The 24,467-nt window shown below is 39.0% G+C and overlaps 1 protein-coding gene across 3 annotated transcripts in view; it reads left to right on the top strand.

Moving 5' to 3' along the window:
- The window catches only part of LOC130918016 (tyrosine-protein kinase receptor UFO-like), a 113,731-nt gene that overhangs the window by 30,755 nt on the left and 58,509 nt on the right, over positions 1-24,467 (top strand). For 2 of the 3 annotated variants that reach the window (XM_057839863.1, XM_057839862.1), the window contains 4 exons: positions 7,983-8,196; positions 10,751-10,851; positions 10,935-11,117; positions 24,057-24,137. In XM_057839863.1, the coding sequence (XP_057695846.1) occupies positions 7,983-8,196; positions 10,751-10,851; positions 10,935-11,117; positions 24,057-24,137 (579 nt within the window). Of the gene's footprint in view, positions 1-7,982; positions 8,197-10,750; positions 10,852-10,934; positions 11,118-19,137; positions 19,488-24,056; positions 24,138-24,467 lie in introns of those variants that run through there. The other variant, XM_057839864.1, reaches the window with a different exon arrangement.

Here is a 24,467-nt window from a genome sequence, read left to right as displayed (position 1 = left end):
GCCATTTTCGGCTTGGGATCGTCACAACGACCGCCCTCACCTACGGTTCTCCCTCGGCCGCTGAGAATGCGCTTTTTTCGGGCCGTTTGCCTTTTGGCTTTGACATTTAATACAGTGGTAGACGAGGAAAGACCACTGTTTACTGTGTCTAAAAATGATTATAGCGGACAGCCGGAAGCCAAATCAATTAAGACGCCACTTAAAGACATTAGACCCCAATCTCATTGATAAGCTGCTTGGTTGTTTTTCAGCCAAAACGTGCCGAATATTGCCAACAATCGTTCCGCTTTGTCAGTGTTATATCAGTAAACCAGTGAGCACTGTTAGCATGCTCAGTGCAATATAACCCCACATCATTGCAAACTGGAGGTGATACTGGGAGCAGCGAAAATAAAAACTGTCCTTCTGTCCAAAGACACTTTTTTTTTCTCTCTCCTTCTATTCAGTTTTGTTTTTTCGGTCAAATTTTTTGGCATATTGTCCTCATGAGTCATTTCTAATCAATTTGAATTTGTTAGTATTTACTGATTTTATTTTTTAGTATCAAATGGTCAAAAATGTACCCTGAGTGTATTTTTACAGTTTGGATGTGGCTTTTAAAAAAATTTTTTTTTTTTTTAAATTCAGGCAAATTGATGCTAATTCAGGCAAATTGATGCACGTTAAGTCTTTTCTGTTACAAACGAAACAATGTTAATAAAGTTATACTTTAAAAGTTGATCTCTGTTGTTTTCTCTAATAGAAAAAAAAGGATACAATGTGAGGCAGAGGCGTACTTATAATAGTAATAGACAAATGATACTATTTACAGTGGCGGCAGAGTTTGGGGGGGCACGATACATTTACGTCTTCCTTGGGGGGGCATAACAGAAAATAATTGAGAAGCACTGGGTTAAGCAAAGATTTCCCCATTTTAAAAGACGATTTGCACACCGCAAATTCTTTTTGTTTCCGTGTTCATCATCAGACAATCACGAGACCAGTTTCCAGTTTTTGGTCCAGGTTGCCAAAGCTCTCTACGCCCTATAAACTAACGCTGTGCCAACTTTGGCAAACAGTCTAAATTATGGGCTCCCACTTACAAAAAAAAAATGTCGTTACAAATCTTAAAGGATTAACATGTGGACGGATTGACCCGGGCAGAGATAAAGTCATGACGCGCGTATATATTTAGTCGGTAATGGTTGGAGCAATTAAATCATCTTTGTGGATGCTGTCAATACATCCATGTCTATATGCTGCCATAGCAGATTCATTGTCCATTCAGTTCTCCAACTATTTTTAATGTGTCCCTTTTACCCTGGAAAACCCTGTTTACAGACACAGCGCAACCGCTTTTGTTTCAACCCAGCCATAAAAAGAAGGTAAGTAATTATATTTATTATTCAAAATGTCTGTCATTTTTAGCTTAAAATCATGATTCGATGTCCAATATTTCTTTTTTTTTTTTTTTTTTTAAAAAGACTAAAACATTATTCACTTTCATATTTTAAACTTAATCCTTAATCCGTGACTTTTTTACAGACGGCATTTTTTTCATTGTGACGTCATTTGTTTATAAGTTTAAAATATGCGAGAGAACAATTTTTTAGATTTAAAAAAAAAAAAAAAAAGAAATATTAGACATCAATTATTGATTCTAAGCTAAAAATAACGGACATTTTGAATAATAAATATAATTAATTACCTTCGTTTTATGGCTGGGTTGAAACACAAGCGGTTGCGCGACGTCTGTAAATGGGGGTTCCCAGGGTAAAAAGGAAAAATTTAAAATATTTGGGGGGCTTAATGCGCCATGAATCTGCTATTGCAGCATATAAACATATTGTTCTATCAAACACAACAGTTGCTTTGGCTTAAAATTCAGCAGTTTCATTTAAAGAGGAGTGCAAGAGCAGAAACTGCTTTTTCATTCTTGTCTGTGTTTTCTGCCATATATATCATCATGACTAAAGATGTCCCGATCGATCGGGTCCGATCACGTCATTTTCAAAGTATCGGAATCGGCAAAAAAATATCGGACATGCCTTTATATATATATATATATATATATATATATATATATATATATTTTTTTTTTTTTATCGTTTTCTAATTGTATTTAACGTTGCAGACAAAATGTCTTGCACTCATCCAGAGTCTTTAGTTTTGGCTTAAAGTAGGGCTATCAAATTTATCGCTTTGGGCATGGTAAACATGCAGATAAATGCGCCATATAAATACAGTCCATTTACCATTTATCGCATTGAAGGCGGTAACAAATTTTTTAAAATTAATCACGTTAAAATATTTAACGCATGTGCTGCACGACCCACTCACGCATTGTCGCATTCAATCTATAATGGCGCCGATTTACCTATATATAGAGCAAAAAGGCAGCGTAAAATGAGTAGAGGGAATTTTGGCAGTCTTTGGAGCCTTGTTTTAATTGGCTAAAGCCTTAAAACCCCTCTCTCAACAATTAGAAATATAGTGGCAAAGCAATGTGGTGAAGAAAGGTAGTAGTTGATCTTTTTCTTTACACTATATGTTATTTCCTAACGCAGAGAAGATATATCAATTGGTGCCAATACACACAGTCATGGTTGTACTTCCCATCATGCATTTGGGCAGAATAGTTAAGTGCCTGCAGTATCACTTACTGAAAGCTCAACAAATACACTAGATGACAATATTTAGTCACAATATACAAAGTCACATTTATCCTTTAAGAATTACAAGTCTTTCTATCCGTGGATCCCTCTCACAGAAAGAATGTTAATAATGTAAATGCCATCTTGAGGATTTATTGTCATAATGAACAAATACAGTACTTATGTATACTGTATGTTGAATGTATATATTCGTCCGAGTTTTATTCATTTTTTTCTTAATGCATTGCCAAAATATATATGATCGGGAAAAATTATCGGGAATGATTGGAATTGAATCGGGAGCAAAAAAAAAAGCAATCGGATCGGGAAATATCGGGATCGGCAGCGGATCGGGAGCAAAAAAACATGATCGGAACAACCCTAATTATGACACAAGTTACAACAGGTTTGGCTTTTTGGGGGGCAAACAAGTCAGGAAACAAATTTCACAAAATACTTTATGCTAATTCATGTAGCTCGCAGCAAAATATGCTGGGAGAAAAACAACTATATACTAATTCATTGTAAAATCTGTGAACTGAACTTTTGAATTCGTTTAAGTAGAAAATAAACTTTTCTAACTCAGTCATTAACAGTGACAGACGTCCAATTCATTGAAATGGGTGGGATGGCAGCCAATGAGTTCATGTGTTTTTGAGTAAATCACATCTAATTTTACATGTTTTTTGGCATGTTTGTTTTCCACCATTCAATTGCGGGCATGCTATGCAAAGAATATATGCTGGGGGAAGAGTCACTCAGGGTCAAAGGTGGAAGGTCGGCGATAAAGCAGGCCGGGTGTTGCGGGTCTAGTGTCTTGAGAAAGTCTGCACACACGTCACTTGGGAGATTTATTGTGTCAGGGGGTGATGACCTCTTACTTTTTGGGGCTGAAAGCAATTTCTTAATAGCTTCGTTTGCACTGAATACATCTGATTGTCAGTATGTAATCAATAACCACATAATGAATTCAGTTGGATTTGACGCAAACATAAACTGAAGTCATAGCTGTTAATCTCTTAACTAAAATTGTCAAATCTTTCGGAAAACTTCAAGAAACACAGGGAAAGTTGCTGTGAAGGTGCGCTTTGCTCACAAGCGTCCTTTGTTCTACTTTCAAGGTTAGCTTGTCGTTTATCAGCGTTTGTGTGTGCAAAGCTAGCATAACTGGTTCAATTGTTTTGTTAAAAGCCTGATAAACTTTCACATTGATTAACACTTTCAAACATTGAGAAAAGTAAACTTAGTCTTTTTAAATGGATTGCTTTTCACTTTGCCGCCAAATCTGTCGTAAAATTGCCATTTTTATACGATAATAGACATCTAATCGTGTGGCTCTTTTCATATGAAATAAGCAGAAGGATATCCTGCTGTGAATTGAAATGAGTTTGTCACTAGTAGACGTCTAGTCCATTTGATCTGGGAGGTCTGGCAGCAAATTGGATGCTTTGTTCTACTGGTCTGTAGACTCCCGTGGGTCACTTCCTATTAGTTTCTGGGCATTTACAAGTTTTTTGTATCGATTTTGGGGCATTCCTGGGTCACTTCCTATACATTTTGGGTCACTTCGTGTTGCTTTTGGGGCATTTCCAGATTACATCCTGTTGATTTTGGGTGACTTCCTATTGATTTTGGAGCTGTTCTGGGTCACATTTTGCTAATTTGGGGGGCATTTCAAGGACATTTTTTTGTTAAAAATAATAACCGCCAATGAAGACTTCTGCCAATGGAGGTTTTTGCAGATCCAAGGAAAGAAAACAAGCACATGTGTATGCTATTGCAAGCTAAGACTGCCCTGTAATGGCCAACTTGTAACCTACATGCGAAATCATTTATTCTGCACTCACTGGCTAACTCCTAACTATATTTCTGCAATGAAGTCATCAACCCCGATCCAAAAAAATATAAATCAGGCTCCGAGGATCAATACAAAGCGATCTAGGCTACATGGCTACCATATGCGGGGTTTGACTTTTGGGGCACGGGGGGCACAACATGTTGATGACCCCAAAACGCACTGTCAGCAATAGAATTAACTTACAAACATATTTATAATAAGTTGACAATGAGCGTTTCTTATTTCCCATCATTCTTGAGGGGAATTGTAAATCAGGCTGCTTAGGCAATACTTTTCGCCAAGATTATCATCCATTACTCCAGTCAAAATGTCATCTACGAGACGGAGGAACCAGTTGCATATCGCAGACTCAGGATTTTATTGATGTTGACAGGCAAATAAAACAATCAGGTCAAGCGGTAATGGCTAGTGGGCATGCAAACGTATGCTGAATTGCTGACGACCTGACACCGAATGCTGTGTGTTCGAGCCTTATATACTGTTCTCAGTTGTTCTTTGTGACATATTAAAGAGTACGCAGTCCCATGTGATGAAAGCTTTGTGATGCATGAGTGTGATGCAATATGCTAGTACATTGATACACGACACAAAATTGTATCCCCTGGGCGGTGCCCAATGGAGGAAGATTTGTGTCTTTATTACTAATTCAAAAAAAAAGTTGCTTAAATAAAAATTTTTAAAAAGTTGCTTCAAACAAAACAGATATTTTCAACCCCCCAAAAAGTCCATTCAATCAACAAAAAAATGTGTTTGAATGCAAAAATAAATTTAACTTAAAAAAAAAAAAAATGCACGTGAAAGCTATTTTTCTTTGATTGTTTTTTTTTTTTTTTTTTTTTTTTTTTTTTTTTGATCGAAATCAAGTTGTTGTTTTTTTCGATTGAAGCAACTTTTTTGATTGAAGTAATGCTGATTTGTGTTTGGGCCACATTTTGGCTTGGACATTTTTGTCTGTATTATTCAATGAAAAAATAAGCTGCCTAAAAAAAATATATTTTCAAAAAGAAAAATCACTTCAATCAAAAAAAGAATTTTCAATCATAGAAAAAGTTTTTGAATGCGAAAAGATTGAAAAATTGGCATTTGAACACTTAATTTTTCATTGAAAAAGTTTTTTTTTTTTTTTATTTGATTGAAGCAATCCTTTTTGTGTTCGGGCCATATTATTGTGTCTAAATCCTTCAATCCCCCCAAAAGTTAAAACATATTTTCAATCAAAGATTAAAATTATTTGAAAAATAAAATTGCCCTCCCCTAATTTTTTTGTTGTTGAAAATTATATGCAAAGAAAATGCCCGTCTAAGGCGCTAGTCACATGATCTGTTTGAAAAATTATTTATGACCTATTATAAAAATGTTTTTTTTTTGTTCATTTCATTCCTTTTTGTTGCAGTTTTATTGCTTTACAACTTATATATATATCTACAGTGCCTTGCAAAAGTATTCGGCCCCCTTGAACCTTGCAACCTTTCGCCACATTTCAGGCTTCAAACATAAAGATATAAAATTTTTATTTTTTGTCAAGAATCAACAACAAGTGGGACACAATCGTGAAGTGGAACAAAATTTATTGGATAATTTAAACTTTTTTAACAAATAAAAAACTGAAAAGTGGGGCATGCAATATTATTCGGCCCCCTTGCGTTAATACTTTGTAGCGCCACCTTTTGCTCCAATTACAGCTGCAAGTCGCTTGGGGTATGTTTCTATCAGTTTTGCACATCGAGAGACTGACATTATTGCCCATTCTTCCTTGCAAAACAGCTCGAGCTCAGTGAGGTTGGATGGAGAGTGTTTGTGAACAGCAGTCTTCAGCTCTTTCCACAGATTCTCGATTGGATTCAGGTCTGGACTTGGACTTGGCCATTCTAACACCTGGATACGTTTATTTTTCAACCATTCCATTGTAGATTTGGCTTTATGTTTTGGATCATTGTCCTGTTGGAAGATAAATCTCCGTCCCAGTCTCAGGTCTTGTGCAGATACCAACAGGTTTTCTTCCAGAATGTTCCTGTATTTGGCTGCATCCATCTTCCCGTCAATTTTAACCATCTTCCCTGTCCCTGCTGAAGAAAAGCAGGCCCAAACCATGATGCTGCCACCACCATGTTTGACAGTGGGGGTGGTGTGTTCAGGGTGATGAGCTGTGTTGCTTTTACGCCAAACATATCGTTTTGCATTGTGGCCAAAAAGTTCAATTTTGGTTTCATCTGACCAGAGCACCTTCTTCCACATGTTTGGTGTGTCTCCCAGGTGGCTTGTAGCAAACTATAAACGAGACTTTTTATGGATATCTTTGAGAAATGGCTTTCTTCTTGCCACTCTTCCATAAAGGCCAGATTTGTGCAGTGTACGACTGATTGTTGTCCTATGGACAGACTCTCCCACCTCAGCTGTAGATCTTTGCAGTTCATCCAGAGTGATCATGGGCCTCTTGGCTGCATCTCTGATCAGTTTTCTCCTTGTTTGAGAAGAAAGTTTGGAAGGACGGCCGGGTCTTGGTAGATTTGCAGTGGTCTGATGCTCCTTCCATTTCAATATGATGGCTTGCACAGTGCTCCTTGAGATGTTTAAAGCTTGGGAAATCTTTTTGTATCCAAATCCGGCTTTAAACTTCTCCACAACAGTATCTCGGACCTGCCTGGTGTGTTCCTTGGTTTTCATAATGCTCTCTGCACTTTAAACAGAACCCTGAGATTATCACAGAGCAGGTGCATTTATACGGAGACTTGATTACACACATTTGGATGCTATTTATCATCATCGGTCATTTAGGACAACATTGGATCATTCAGAGATCCTCACTGAACTTCTGGAGTGAGTTTGCTGCACTGAAAGTAAACGGGCCGAATAATATTGCACGCCCCACTTTTCAGTTTTTTATTTGTTAAAAAAGTTTAAATTATCCAATAAATGTTGTTCCACTTCACGATTGTGTCCCACTTGTTGTTGATTCTTGACATAAAAATTAAATTTCATATCTTTATGTTTGAAGCCTGAAATGTGGCGAAAGGTTGCAAGATTCAAGGGGGCCGAATACTTTTGCAAGGCACTGTATATAGGAAAGTCAATTACATGCAATGACACTTTTCGGCCACCGGGGGGGCCTTGCCTGGCCCCCTCTTAAAATCCGCTTATGATGGCTACCAAATTACAAGACGATAGATTGGCGAATGAGGGAAGAGTAGGACCTCAAATTTAGTGTCCACAAGAACAACAACAACACAATGCTTGTTTTATAGCAATCTTGTTTAATGAAGTTTTAATCAATTTTTATAAAAAAAGTAAACTTGTGGTGTGGTCATCTTGAATGTGCTTTATGATATCCACTTGTTCACCACCGCTGACGGCGCTATACGTCCAATCCATTCTGACTGGGAGTCCCAGTCTCCCAGTCAAAACGGATTGACCGTCTAGTGCCCTCAATGGCCACTATTTAATCACACTTGTGTCAATGGCAGCAAGTTAATCCCGCCTGTCTTTTTTCTTAGATTTGGAGTTTGAGAAACAACTAGCCACCGTTATCTCATCGGTGGGCAAACCCGTGAGGCTGGAATGCGGCCTGTTAGCCACGTTAGACGACGACGAAATTCCCCCCAACGTGTACTGGATGAAAGACGGCGCTCCACTGGCCTTCGTGGAAAACGACGACTACCAAATGCTGGTTTTTGGAACGGACCGCTGGATCGTACACAGCACCCTCAGGTTGGCCTCCTTTTTGCATCCACGTGTGATAAAACTGGAACGTGGGATGTGCTGTTTATTTTTATTTTTTGTTCCGACCATATTTCAAATATTAAGTTGAGGTTAGGGATGCGAGTGTTTAATGACTGTGCAAAAATGAACAATAAGGAGCATTCATGAAGTGGGAAAATTGGAACAAGGTCATTTCTGATTAAGCAGCACAACTAATGCAAAAAGCTTCAAACTAATACATTCAGTAGCAGAAAACAGTCCAGATTTTTTATTAGTTTTATGGGGGGTCAGTGGTCTCAAACCTGCGGCCCAGGGGCCAGTTGCGGCCCGCAGGTCAATATTTTGCGCCCCCAACATCCAATTATCAGGCATGAAAATCACTCACCTTTTGGCGAAATCCGCCGTTTTTAAGTCAAAAAGGGTGACCTACGTGAATTGTGTAGATCCGAGGAGATAATTTTTTGGGGAGGGGGGGTTGTAAGTCCATCTAACTAACGACAAGTTTTATTGAAGTTGCTAAGCCTGTCGCGATATGCAATGAGTACATTTATCGCAAGGTAAATAAAAGTGAGAATTTTCACGGCTGCGTTTTATCACCGCGTGCGTTCATTTATTTGTGCGTGCGTGTAGATGACATATGAGACTCCAGTTGTTGTGTCCAGATATTATTGGTCAACAACACGCCGTAGAATTACAGTTCACACATACAAAATAAGGAAACACATAAAACAAACACTGTAAACTTTAGCATTGCTACATTGAGACTAATGGGGAAAAAAGACAACTTACTTTAAAGTGCCTGTGACACGAAAAAGCATGTTTATTTCATAATACACGCAGTATTTTATGCCCCTGAATGATATGGGCCGCTTGGATGTGTGTGGAAGCGATCGCTATTTTTATTTAGTTTTTTGAATCCCGCGCCATGAAAATGAGTGACTTCCGGCTTTGGTCGTGCATTGAGGAGGAGGGCGCTGTGACGTGTACGGTAGAAGACGTCCTCTTCACGCTACAGTGTACTGTTGTGTATGAGGACGAAGGATTCAGCTGATTTTGCGGATTAATACGTTTATTTTTCGCATCACGGCAAGCCAAACGACTGCAGAAAAATCATTCTGTATGAGGGAGAGGCGTATGCGCCTTTTTGGAGTTTCAAAAGGTTCCCATTCACCGTGGATATTTACTGTGGGACCATTGGACTTACGAGGAAGTGAGTAAACATCTTGTTTTGTATAATGTCAAATACGAATACAGTGATTACAAAGTAAACACTACAAACTTCCTTTAAATGAAGGACTACTTACGTTTGATCATTGATAGGCATGTAAAAAGCTCTCCTAATGCTCATTAGCAGCAGCACGTTAGCTGCACAACAACTCCAGCCACCCTCTTCCGGGGAACGAACTGTAAATTGCTCTCCGCCGGGTGGTTTGCCGATCCGCGAAGACAATCGACAACCGGGTCGTCATGTCAAATAATTCAGGATAGTTATGTGTAATTTTCCGCTTCGAAGACTTTGAAACATCACTCGGTTCGGGTTAGCATGTCGGCTAGCTGTCACGCCTTCTGGTTTGTTTACATTCTCCGAAGCCAGGGAAGGGAAATGACATATGTCCGATTTAGGTGTCATAAAATATCCTTCGGGAGGTGTGACAGTAAAGGTGAAGTCGACAGTTTTGACCATTACGGAGTAATTTTGCCATGTCGTCCTGAATAAATGCATTTTTATTATTTCATATTCCATTCAGCACAAGACTGTTATTTGTCATGACCATGCCATTTATTAGCAATTGGGGAAAATACTTGGATAAAAAAATGGAAAAATGACAATGCACTCTCTAAAACGCAAACCTGCGGTTATTAAAGGTGACACTTCAAACATGAACATTTGCAAACGATGCGAAAAAAAATAAAAAAAATCAATTACTGACACCTCATGCATGACGAAAAGAGAAGTACGTTTTTTTTTTTTTTTTTTTTTTACTGACTGCTAAGCTTTTGGTTACTGGCTTAGCGGGCGTACTTGCCGTGAACATTTCAAAATAAAAGCACATCACAACATGCAAATGAAGATTTCTGGAGTCAATCTGACATACTTCAGATTCTGCGCTCTGAATAGCTTTAAAATGACACCCATAATGAAAAATGTGTGTTCAACTTTGCTAACATGCGCACTTTGCTCGACAAGATGACAGTCAAGATGACAGTCATTTTGGATCAAATAAACAGTTGATGGGGTCTAATTGCAAGAGAACAAACATGGCTTTGGGTTTCTCACCTATTTTAGATTGTGCACTTAGCTAGCTTTCAAATGACAGGCTCACCTGAAGGTCACCTAATTTTATTCAGAATAGTTCATTATACTCCTGTTCCAATTTGCTAATGTTTTGGAAAAAAATCCTGTTCTATGGATTTTTTTTAACCCAGAAATCTCAAAATAACACATTTTAAAACAGTATTTTCAATACCGTGAAACCGTGATATTTTTGCTTAAGGTTATCAAACTGTCAGAATCTCATACCGGCACATGCCTAGACTCAACACGATCATTCACTCACTCCAGGATTAAAAGTGTCCAGCTTTCCGACATGGGCACCTATCAGTGTGCGGCAGATGTAGAAGGCCAGCAGATTTTGTCCACGGAAGGCAGCATCCTGCTGGAAGGTGAGCTTCGCCGTCCCTTAAAATCGGCACCCCAAAAACACAACCGAGCAAAGTCTGAGTCTGACCTACGCTTCCTTTGTCAGGTCTTGCTCACTTCTCCACCGAGCCGCAGCACATGTCCGTGGTTGCCAACGAGAGCTTTAGCCTACACTGCGTGGCCCACGGGCCGCCAGAACCGGTCCACATCATCTGGTTACAAGACGGCGCTCCTCTCAACACTGTTGACGACCCAGTGGCCCTGTCGCCCTCCACGCTCAACATCACGGGTTAGACATCTGTCATCCACTTGAATGCAAACCAAGTCGTTACCTGACTAATCGATAAATTGAACAATCGAATAATCGATTCTAAAAACTGACATGTGAAATACAGTTAAAGGGATCCTCTATTTTTAGGACAAGTAATTCTTAAAAGATAAATGTTAGTATGAGTTATAATCATTTGATATTAAAACCCCTCTTAATGTTTTTGTTTTAATAAAGTTTGTAAAATTATTTTAAGTGATAGGTCGCCATTCTTGTTACGTCGCAGTGCGGGACGTCACGGGTCCCGTTGCCGAAATTCCAGCGTGTCACTCGTTAGCTTTCCCAACATGTCGTCAGTTCTACGCTTCCTATTTGAACCATATCTGAAAAGTGAAGAGCAGGACAGCTAGAGCTGGGAATCTTTGGGCACCTAACGATTCAATTACGATTACGAATCAGAGGCTCCGATTCGATTATAAAACGATTATTGATCCACCCCCTCCCTTTTTTTTTTTTTTTTTTTTTTTTTTTAATGTTTTGTACATTAGTTCCAAAATTGTTCAAAAATACTCTCAGGCTAAACCAATTTCAGTATCAAGTTAACATATAGCAGTAAACAAATATACAAAAATAACAGTAAATAAAAAACTCCAGTCCCCATTCTGTATCAGCAGCTTTAAACTACGTACAATTAATTTAATGTTGTGAATCAACCGATAAAGTTGTTAAAATTGCTCCTGTTATTCCATAATTTCCCTTTTGTCTACTTTCGACATGTTAAAGTTTTAAAACTATTTTAAAGATAGATTCAAGTCAATATTTTAGCGATTTAGGAGTATTTTAGATAAAAAGTTAATTAGGTTTGCTTGGAAGGTTCGCTACAACAGCCTTGCAGGGAAGTGTACTGCTTTAAGATGGCGGCCGTTTACTAACGCCCGCATCTAGCTTTTTGTAGATGTGCTGCTAACGCTACCGAATCTAGTTTGCATCTAGTCCTATATAAATTATATTTACCGTAATATTATGTGGATGTACTTTGTAGCAGCTTTTCGGCAGCAGTCAGGTATGTTGTTGTGTTTTTTTATCTCGTGGCATGAGTTAGCTAGAGCCGTGAGTTGAACATTGGCATTACCCGAGGGGCCAGGTAATGAGAAGCATGATGTTTAGCTACTCTCGCTCCGTTCCTCATTGCGTCCCGAAGCTGAGTGTGTTGTACTTCCGCTTTACGTGGCATGTTTCAATTATCGGAATTTGGATGTTTGTGAATCGTTCTCGAATCTTCCACGGCCGAATCGCGAATAATCTAAGAATCGGAAATTTTGCACATCTCTAAGGACAGCACTGTCGGTCGTTCACAAGACGAGCTTCAGGGAAAAATTTGTGCAGCAAATACCTGAGAAGACAAAAGTTGGGCAAAACTGGTGATGCGAGAGAGTTCTGTTGGGAACTCCGGTTGGGAGCGAGAGTGTATGCTGTCCGGTTTTATTAGCAGATATTCAAGGTAAGCATATTGCGTTTTCAAACTTATCCCAATATAATTATGTAGATTGTTAGCATCCAGAGCTGTCGTGTGCTTTACATACAGTACAGGCCAAAGAGCACACCTTATGTAATCCATGTCTTGTAGATTGTAACGCGTGGTAGCTAGGATACGTGTATAAAAGTACTAAAAAGGGGAGAAGCTTCCACTTATGCACATTTATTCACAAAAAATAATATTTCCACCTTGACCACTCTTCGCTCGGGAGCTCAGCAGTATGCAAACACGCGTTCCCTGACGAACTCCAACATTGTCAACATAACAGCATAACATAGTCAACATAAAAGATAGCAATAGTAATCCAAATCCACGTTTTTTACTTACTCGAAGATCCAGGAATTAGACCGATCCCATGGCAATGTCGCGGCCGCGATCAGGCCGTCGATTCCACAAAATAGACTGATCCGAAAAGCCGCTGTGGGACTGACGAATCGAAAAAAATGGACAGGTCCGAAACCAATATTGCAAACGCAGTGAGACCGTCGGATCCAGAAAATAGACGGATCCCTTACTTCACTGAGGATCCAGGAAAAATGTTCGGGCGCCAGTTGTAACGCGTGGTGGGTAGGATACGTGCATACAGGGACCATAAAGGGGGAGAAGCTTCCACTTATGCACATTTATTCACTAAAAATAATAATTCCACTTTGACCACTCACTTCACTCCCCTTGTTTCCATTTGACTGGAAATTGCATCCCAAAGCAGCACATCGTGGCATTTTACTTCGCGAGTTTAGGCAGCAATAAGCAATTGTTGAACACGCTACACATTTGGAAAGATCCCAATGACGTCATCACTGCGAGTCCGCAAACCATGGCGCAAACTAACGGTCAAAATATGTAGTAAATATTATAAAATATTGCCATTGATTTAACATTTTATGTGTTTCTGACAACATATTTTAGTACAAGAGAACAATTGTGGTTTAATAGCGCCTACATGTATTTAAGTTAGAGGATCACTTTAAGCCTCAATTTAACGGACGAATGTGGGTGAGGGATTGCTGTTATTGCCGATTGTCTGTTAAGTTGAAGCACTTCTTCCTTGACCAAAACACTAAATACAATACAAATAATTGTAATTTGGGGGGGGGGAGTTTTTAGCAGTGTTGTTCTCGTCAACGATGATGATAATGAAAACATTTCGTCAAGGGACAATTTTTTTCATGACAATGACAAGCTAAAAATGTGTCTTGGGGGACTAAAATATAACAAAATGATGCCAGTTGTCGTCTGACTTGAAGAACGAGATGAAAATTTGCCATAGTTTCCGTCATAGGTTCACAATGGGTGACATTGTCTTACCGCATGTGCAGTTAGCACGCATCTTAGCACTGTTTGGTTGTGTCACTAATGAGACGTACGTGCTGCGCCTTTCCCCCGCCCCACACTCAAACTTACTCACCAGCCAGTGAGTAAGCTTCTGCCCACTCTAGGCTCCTTTTGTGAAACACATGTGCAGGTGGTGCTTGGTAAGTTTTATTTTCTTATCTTGGCTAGATATGCCATGTTGCTGTAGCCTTTAAAGTTCTGCGCCGAGTGATAATCACACACTACGTAACTTGTAGCGTTAGCAGAGTGTTCGCATTAGCATAGCTTTAGCGTTAGCATTAGCATTTAGCATCGTGAGTGTCGTCTTACTCTTGGAAAACCTTTTATATACAGTTTGTGGCGTCCAGGTGAGTTTAATTAATTGAAAATAATGTATTTTATAATGTATTGATCTGCTGACTGTGTATTATCATCATGAAGATGTCCTTGTAGACTCGACAATTGTGTGGTCGTCCGTCAATGTTCATTCAAAATTGTTGGAAATGTTTGTTTATTTACAGTGTGGCAAATAAGTATTTAGTCAACCACTAATTGTGCAAGTTCTCCCACTTGAAAATATTAGAGAGGCCTGTAATTGTCAACATGGGTAAACCTCAACCGTGAGAGACAGAATGTGGGGGAAAAAAAACAGAAAATCACATTGTTTGATTTTTAAAGAATTTATATTTGCAAATCATGGTGGAAAATTAAGTATTTGGTCAATACCAAAAGTTAATCTCAATACTTTGTTATGTACCCTTTGTTGGCTATAACGGAGGCCAAACATTTTCTGTAACTCTTCACAAGCTTTTCACACACTGTTGCTGGTATTTTGGCCCATTCCTCCATGCATATCTCCTCTAAAGCAGTGATATTTTGGGGCTGTCGTTGGGCAACGCGGACTTTCAACTCCCTCCACAGATTTTCTATGGGGTTGAGATCTGGAGACTGGCTAGGCCACTCCAGGACCTTGAAATGCTTCTTACGAAGCCACTCCTTTGTTGCCCTGGCTGTGTGTTTGGGATCATTGTCATGCTGAAAGACTCAGCCACGTCTCATCTTCAATGCCCTTGCTGATGGAAGGAGATTTTCACTCAAAATCGCTCGATACATGGCCCCATTCATTCTTTCCTTTACACAGATCAGTCGTCCTGGTCCCTTTGCAGAAAAAACAGCCCCAAAGCATGATGTTTACACCCCCATGCTTCACAGTGGGTATGGTGTTCTTCGGATGCAATTCAGTATTCTTTCTCCTCCAAACACGAGAACCTGGACGTGTACTGGCTTCAGCAGGGGGATCCGTCTGGCCGTGCAGGATTTGAGTCCCTGGCGGCGCATTGTGTTACTGATAGTAGCGTTTGTTACTGTGTTCCCAGCTCACTGTAAGTCATTCACTAGGTCCGCCCGTATTATTCTGGGATTGTTGCTCACCGTTCTTGCTATCATTTTGACGCCACGGGGTGAGATCTTGCATGGAGCCACAGATCGAGGGAGATTATCAGTGGTCATGTATGTCTTCCATTTTCTAATAATTGCTCCCACAGTTGATTTCTTTACACCAAGCGTTTTACCTATTGGAGATTCAGTCTTCCCAGCCTGGTGCAGATCTACAATTTTGTCTGTGGTGTCCTTCGACAGCTCTTTGGTCTTGGCCATAGTGGCGTTTGGAGTGTGACAGACTGAGGTTGTGGACAGGTGTCTTTTATACCGATAATGAGTTAAAACAGGTGCCATTAATACAGGTAACGAGTGGAGCCTCATTAGAACTCGTTAGAAGATGTTAGACCTCTTTGACAGCCAGAAAGCTTGCTTGTTTGTAGGTGACCAAATACTTATTTTCCACTGTAATTTGGAAATAAATTCTTTAAAAATCAAACAATGTGATTTTCTGTTTTTTTTTCCACATTCTGTCTCTGATGATTGAGGTTTACCCATGTTGACAACTACAGGCCTCTCTAATCTTTTCAAGTTGGAGAACTTTCACAATTGGTGAACTAAATACTTATTTGCCCCACTGTATCTATTCATGGAGTAAAACATTTTGAGTAATAGTCGACTAAAACGGGACAAAATTTGTCTGAGTTTTCGTTGACTAAAACTAGACGAAGATGAACACATTTTGAAAAAATGACTAAGACTAATAAGTATTTTCGTCCAAAAGAGCAAGACAAAAATTAAAAGGGCAACCAAAAACAACACTGGTTGTTAGCCTTCCTTTAAACATTGCCATGATGATGGTGAAAGTTCCATGATTGTGAAAAAGAAGCTGTCCCAATCAGACGCTACGATTCTGGCGGATCGTGTTTGTTAAATCATAATTCTTTTGGTGTCGGACTGTCGGTTATATCGAGGTTTTACACTTAATAGATTTTACATTATAATAAATAGATATTTTTGCTAAAGAAAAAGAAAAATACCAGCGCAAAAAAATTAAAGCAAATCATTTGTGAGCTTTTTAAATGATTGTGTTTCATTGCCATTGACGATGATAGACGTCCAATCTATTGGAACTGAGAGGGGCTGGCAGTGAATGTCAATGTTAGTTCCAATTATGGCTTTGGCATAGACTTCATAACCTATTGACATGACACGGGAAACAGGGCCGATTCGTATTCAAAAACTCAATTTAAAATATTTTCAAAACCAAAGCTGCTATCGACCTAAAACCAAAACAGGCACCGACCTTAGCCATATATGAGTCTCCATGAGCAGTGTCATCAAAAAATTCAAAGTCGTTCCCTTATAAAATCCCGATTCATTATTTTTTATACAAGTATAACACAACTTAAAATGGCTATAAAAGTCTCAGATTTTACACTAGATGCACAAAAATCTTGTAATTTTAGAAATGGATGCAACAGACAAAAAACATATGCTTGGTAATTATCTCATTTTAGAAGAAGCTTCAAAACAAATAAATTCAAACTTTTTCACAAGGTAAGTTTCAAAATTCCCTCATGACGTTAAACACAACATTAAAAAAAATTATACTAACCTAGTTGGACGATTGCCATTTTAGAAGAGAAAGGTTAAATAAAAAATAAAAAAATCAAACTTTTCCCAAGGTGAGTTTAATAATTCCCACATGACAATAAATGCAACATACTAAAATAAATTATACTGAACTAGTTCAGTATAATTGATTCTACATTGGTTCTAAAATTCTTACGCAGTAAACTCATTGTAGTTTAATCGGCTTAAAATGATTCAAGCGAACTACATTGTAACATTCTACACCCAAACCCCGCCTCCTTCCACTTTTGGCCCAAACACAACGAGTAGATTATCAACACAGACGAGCCAGAGGCTATCGGGCCGAGCGCCAACGGAGGACGGGCTCGCGGTCGTGTGGTTGACGGCTCAGGCACGCGGGAGAAGAAGGAGAAGAAAAGGGGGCCGCTTGCAGTTTGAGGGGACGAGAACAGCGAGTATCAGACTTCTAACTGATAAAAAAGCAGCTCAGGCTGGCAGAGGGGGTTGAGTCACACAGGAGAGGATTTAGGGTCTGCTTTGACTCATCGGAACCGGGAACCAACACTCACCTCTGTGGAATGGACAGCTGTTCCAAAACTCATAGACTGTAGAACATCACAAGAACAAGTTCAGTTGTGGAAAAGCATGTCTCTGAGCCATTGATGGGGTTTGACGTCCAATTCATTTGAACTGGGAGGTCTAGCAGCGATTGATCGATTGTTTGGTACCCTTTCATGCATTAATTATTATTCTTTTCAAATTAAATACATTCATATAGGAAAGTGGTTTCAAACCAGAGGCCAATTGTGTATATTAATATAATATTTTGCAGCCCCCGTTCAATAGTACAGTGATTCCTCGCTACTTCGCGCTTCAAACTTCGCACCATCAGTCCATCGCGGATTTTTTTTTTCAATTTAAAAAAAAAAAATACAGATTAGCTGTCGCTCGCTCCCTGCTCTTTGTTAGTCAGTCAGAGTGCATGTCCAATGGAGTTGTGAATTAAAGTTAACGATCATGCCAGAGTCCCGAACTTCTAAACCGCCGCATGCGTCAATCATTGTTTAACTTGTTAAACAGTTGCTGTGGCAACTCATTGTGTGTAAGTAAGCCGCTCCGAGCGTATTTCAGTAGACTCACTCATTGAAACATTTAATCAAGCCAAGCATTTACTAATACTACCTTATTCTTGTTTAAAAATAATTACATTAAAATATATATGCACATATATTTTTTTAAATTATACTTTGGGGGAAAAAGTAAAAAAAAAAAAAAAAAAGCTAAATCTGAACACACACACACACACAATTATGAGGGTTGCGCTAATTTGCGTTTTTTCACTTCTCGCGGCGGTGTCTGGTCCCCATTAACCGGGAAAAATGAGGGATCACTCTACTGTTAATGTTGCCTTGGCATTTTATATAAAATGAATGAAGAATTTGGGGTCGGGCGGGGAGGGGAGGTGATTGTTCCGATAAATCAAATAGTAATACATTGAAAAAACAAATGCAAATGAATTATAAATACAACAGTAATTAAAATTATAATTCAAAATTAAATATTTTAAAAAAGTCACTTCCAAAAATTCAACATACATTATTCAAATTGTGATAAATAATCAGAATTAATCAATGCAAATTGAAAAAGGCATGAATACTAAAAATATAAATCATTCTAAATAAATTAAATAAAAAATAAATTAAAAGCTAAAGAAAGGTCTAAACAATTTCTAGTCAACTGAAAAAATAGAAATAAATTTGAAATAAATAATAACAAACCAGTTATGCTCTGGGAATTACAGTGGGGCAAATAAGTATTTAGTCAACCACCAATCGTGCAAGTTCTACTTGAAAAGATCAGAGAGGCCTGTAATTGTCAACATGGGTAAACCTCAACCATGAGAGACAGAATATGGAAAAAAAACATGTTTAAAGGAAGGCTAACAACCAGTGTTGTTTTTGGTTGCCCTTTTAATTTTTGTCTTGCTCTTTTGGACGAAAATACTTATTAGTCTTAGTCATTTTTTCAAAATGTGTTCATCTTCGTCTAGTTTTAGTCAGCGAAAACTCAGACAAATTTTGTCCCGTTTTAGTCGACTATTACTCAAAATGTTTTACTCCATGAATAGATACAGTGGGGCAAATAAGTATTTAGTCCACCAATTGTGAAAGTTCTCCAACTTGAAAAGATTAGAGAGGCCTGTAGTTGTCAACATGGGTAAACCTCAACCATCAGAGACAGAATGTGGAGAAAAAAAACAGAAAATCACATTGTTTGATTTTTAAAGAATTTATTTCCAAATTACGGTGGAAAATAAGTATTTGGTCACCTACAAACAAGCAAGCTTTCTGGCTGTAAAAGAGGTCTAACATCTTCTAATCCATTCCACTCGTTACCTGTATTAATGGCACCTGTTTTAACTCATTATCGGTATAAAAGACACCTGTCCACAACCTCAGTCTGTCACACTCCAAACTCCACTATGGCCAAGACCAAAGAGCTATCGAAGGACACCACAGACAAAATTGTAGATCTGCACCAGGCTGGGAAGACTGAATCTGCAATAGGTAAATTTATTATTTATTATTTATTTTTTCTAATATTTTCAAGTGGGAGAACTTGCACAATTAGTGGTTGACTAAATACTTGTATGCCCCACTGTATATTAATATATATATATATATATATATATATATTTTTTTTTAAATGTCTTTTGACCTCATCTAGCATAACTCTTTGGCTGCCAACGACGACATTAGACGCCCAATCCATTTCGACTGGGAAGAGGCCGGAAGCGATCAAAAGATCTTTAGATTATTTTTATTTATTTCCTAATTGAAATGGATTGGACATCTATTGACATCAATAGCAGCCAAACTACAACACATACTTTGTGATAAGTGAATGAGTTAAGCGAATAACAACTCTTGAATAGATGTCCAATGTCCCTGAAAAGTTCAACAAAATTCTTTCCACTTGGATGCACATGATAAAGCTGTCGTCTGTCCCTTTAAGTGAATTTTCGTCAAGTCCTGCTACTCTTTGATATTTTTATCTCGCTGGACTTTAGCTGCGATCAACTCAAGCTTCAACCTATTTAAAGGAAGACGAAATGGTGACTCACACGTTTATTGTCAAGTGCAAAGGAAGCAGATGTTGGTCAAATTCCACGTGCCAGCATGTGTTTTTGTGTCAGTGGACATGAGAGAAAGTGGCGCAATCTCCAGATGAGAAACACTTTAGTGCCACTCGGCGAAAGTGTGGACTCGGCGTTCTCTTTTCCGCCCGCTTCACAATGGAGGCTTTGCTGCGCGAATGGCACACTGGCGGCACTGTATGTGTGTGGTTGACTGGGAACATGTTTGACAACACTGTGAGGTCATGATGTGGATGTTGTGGAATGTCTCAAGTGTGTGTGAGTAAGCCAATGTCAGGATGGGGTTCTTTGATGAATCTAAGCAGAGTGTGAATGGTTGTTTGTCCTGACCTGGGTTATAATAGTTCAGTGATAGCCATTATAATTAGCTTTTTTTCAAGTTGTGCCACCACCTTTAAGTTAACAATAGGGACTTGGTCTATTTGGACATGTATTTTCTAAATTGTTTACAGTTTAGTTCATATTTGTCTGAATATTTAATTGATTTCTGATTTGAGGTAATGACCAAGCTGTGGAAGATCTGGCACCTACGTACCATTTGGAGGGGGGGATATTTAAGTAGTTAATTTAAGTATTTGATCATTTTGGTAATTTTTCCATTGTTAATTTAAATGCACATTAGTCAGAAGTGGGTAGTCGCGCGTTACATATACTCCGTTACATTTACTTGAGTGACTTTTTGTGAAAAATGTACTTCTTAGATGTAGTTTTACCACACAATTACCTTTACTTGAGTAGATTTGTGAAGAAGAAACACTACTCTAACTCCGCTACTTTGAGCTACCCTAGAGTTGTTACATTTTGACAGATTATTCTATATACCGTATTTTTTGGACTACAATTCGCACCTGAGTATAAGTCGCACCAGCCATAAAATGCCCAACGAAGAGAAAAAAAACAAATACAAGTCGCACTGGAGTATAGGTTGCATTTTTGGGGGAAATTTACTTGATAAAATCAAAACACATAGAACAGACGTGTCATCTTGAAAGGCAATTTAATATAAAAATACAATAGAGAACAACATGCTGAATAAGTGTACAATGTACAGTGCATGAACAACGAAATGCGAATATACTGTCCTCACCAGGGCGCTACGGCACGGTCCTGGCTATTCAGCTAAACTCCCAAATGACAATGCTGGAGCTGGACGTCCATATAATTTGCTGAATCAATTTCATCCTCGATACCAAATAGGTTCGCATCGACGTAAATAAATGATAATTAGGTGCTTTTACAGTAATGACATGACACAAACGGTTAGCATGCGTTCGCTAGCATTAGCGCATCGTTCAAACAACCACACAACCAGCTCTAAGTGTCCGATTGCAGGTGGAAAACACACAACAACAACAGAAAAGATGATACACACAGGCGTGGCCTCTGTAGAGAGATTTTACAATCATAAACAATGAACGTAGGTTTGCAGCCGTGTTTCTCTCTCACTAACTCGCCCACTCACTCAGAGCTACATAGCTGTCGGTCTTCTTCTGGCGTGTGAGCGTTCTTCTTCACGTAAACAAGTGCAAGTGCGCCCCCACGTGGGCGTGGAAGCACCACAAGCTAAAAGCATGCATTTCAATATAAAAAAGTCAATAATACAATTGAACACACATTGCCAAAGGCAGAACGCGAACGTGGCCATAGCTATTAAGTTACTCAGTTTACAAAACCAACAGTGTCAATCCAAAACACCAAAATAACATGTGAAATGATATCATAATGTATTAATAATTTAACACATAAGTCGCTCCTGAGTACAAGTCGCACCCCCAGCCAAACTATGGAGGGGGAAAAAAAAAAAAAAAAAAAAAAAAAAACTGCGACTTATAGTCCGAAAAATACCGTATTTTTGACAGAGTTGCCAACAGTGGCTGTCTCAGTTTCACCAATGAGACGTCACAACAATAACCACATGACTCTTACTATAACAATCATAGGTAACAATGTTTTTTTCTCCACTATAGACCCTACCCACGTGACGTCACAACTCCGCTCTCCTGAATGGTACCGCCCACTTGTCCGTCAAAACATAGTGTTGTTAACCTGTTACGGCTACGTACATTTCTCCTATTTACGGCGTGTTTTTCTGCTCCTTAACATTAATAATCAAAATGGTGAAGGCGTGTGTGGCTGTTGGTTGCACTAACAGAGAAGATGGAAGGAGAGACTTAAGTTTTACCGTATTCCGAGGGATCCAAAGAGGAGAGCGAAATGGATGGCTGCAATTCGACGTGAAAACTGGGCACCAAAAAATCACCACAGACTATGTAGTAGTCATTTTATATCCGGTAAGATGCATTTAAGATATACTTAGAGGGTTTTGGGCTGACAAATAACCACAATTAAGATCATTGCGAGGCTAATCGCCGACAACATACGACGTAGTACGACATAGTTTCAAATTCAAGATGTTTGTGACTTCCCTTTCTTCCACCATCGTTATTTTTTGAATAATATTTAGCTGGTACCAAGTGAAAGAAACTGGCCTCGTCTACGGGGCTGACAAATAACCACAATTAAGATCATTGCTAGGCTAATCGCCGACAACATACACGTATGTATGTAGTGAGAGTGCTATCGCTAAACCATATAAACATTAAAAGCCTTAACTCCATTGACAAACGACATGAAATACATTAGACTTGACAGTGGATGTTAGCAATAACAAAAGATTTTGAATTGAAAATTTCGTAACTCACCTTTCCAAGCACAAGATAGATTCCTGCCGAATTTTCGTGGACGAGGACCTGTTTCACCCAACCAGCAACAAAGTATTTATAAGCCTCCAAGCTCTTGAAGTTTTTCAAATTTTCGTGAGAATAGGCTGATTTTGTGTGGAAAAGATAATTGTAAATATCAGCGTAGCAGATGTCAGGCAGACAGGGCGAAGACAGTGGGTCGAAAAACATCGATTTGGGAATCAAATATGGATCTGGCGACTGTATAGAACGAAGCTTTTCCACATAACGCCTTTTATGCAACACATCCAGTGAGTTTACGGCATCAGAAAGCACCGGGTCTTCCATGAAATGCATTTTAAATTCCTCGATCAATTGAAAACAATTCTAATACAGAGACAAAATGACGGACAAGTGGGTGGAACCACACAGCGAGCACGTGGTTTTGTGACGTCGGTGGGTAGGGTATATAGGCCACTCATGCTCTTTTGACAGGTGATGTTTGTTCTTTGCAGCGAATGAACGAATGTTCCCAGTTCAAAACAGATTGGACGTCTACTAGTGATAAACTCATTCCAATTCACAGCAGAAGCTTGTTTTTCTGTTTATAAGTTGTTTGTAGAATATCCTACAATAATTTCCTAACCAATGTATCGATAATCGTTGTATCGCCATATCGTCAGATCATCGTTATCGTGAGATTTGTATCGCAAATTTATCGTACCGTGAGGTAACAAGAGGTTCCCACTCCTAATTTAGAAGTAACGCGACCTTTACTTGAGTAAATGTTTTGGCTACTCTACCCACCTCTGACATCAGTTGACTTATTGTATGGTGTTAATGTATGGAATTTTGCAATTTGTTGTTATCTAATGAAGTTGGCAATGTTGGGTTTATTTGCTATTATACGCTCAGGTGTTTATTTAGTAGAGTCCCTCATTATTTAAACGGCCACAGATAATTGTCAGGAGGTCAGTTCAGTAGGAGCCTGTTGTTGTTAAACATAGTTTGTCTCGCTTCAAAGTGGAACTCCAAACTTCGATGCGTAGTCCAAAGTAGGTTGCACTACTTTGAAGTTATGCCCCACCTCCCATCCAAAATTTAGTTGTGATTATGAGGGGATAAGCACTCCAGAAAATGAATGGATGGAAAAAACTTTGCTGACAGGCCTTGCACACTCATTGGCTGACTCACGTCGCCACGGAAACCACCACTTACTGCACTATGTTTTGTCTCTCATCAGCTTTCACTGTGTCCAACCAAATTTTCTGCTGAGTTTGTTTTATTCTCTTGCTCAGGTTTGAACCGGACTAGCAGTTTCTCCTGCGAGGCCCAGAACCGTAAGGGCGTTGCTGCCTCCGGCTCCGGCACTGTCACCGGTGAGAGGACTCAAGCCACATGACTTGACTTGGCAGCCGTTAAGTTAGCAGGATTCATGTGTATATTGCAAAAAAAAAAGAAATGTTTGTACCATAACTACTATCCAATTTGCCCAGGCCCTTTGGGGGCCCTAAGCAAAATAATGCCAAGGGGCCCATATTTTTTTGCCCACCATTTCATCACAGTGTACTGTGAAACCCATACATACAATCCAACCCATACGTCCATATTTTGTATATTAATCAGATTTTGTTGCACTGCATACTTCAAACTTCTCACCCCAAGTGATTGTCAGTACTTACAGTAGATAGGGCCAAACCTTTTTCTAA

The sequence above is a fragment of the Corythoichthys intestinalis genome, chromosome 6 (genome assembly GCF_030265065.1).
Source record: "Corythoichthys intestinalis isolate RoL2023-P3 chromosome 6, ASM3026506v1, whole genome shotgun sequence".
NCBI lineage: Eukaryota > Metazoa > Chordata > Actinopteri > Syngnathiformes > Syngnathidae > Corythoichthys > Corythoichthys intestinalis.
The sequence above is the reverse complement of the archived record's forward strand: the minus strand, read 5'-3'. Positions and strand labels throughout refer to the sequence as shown.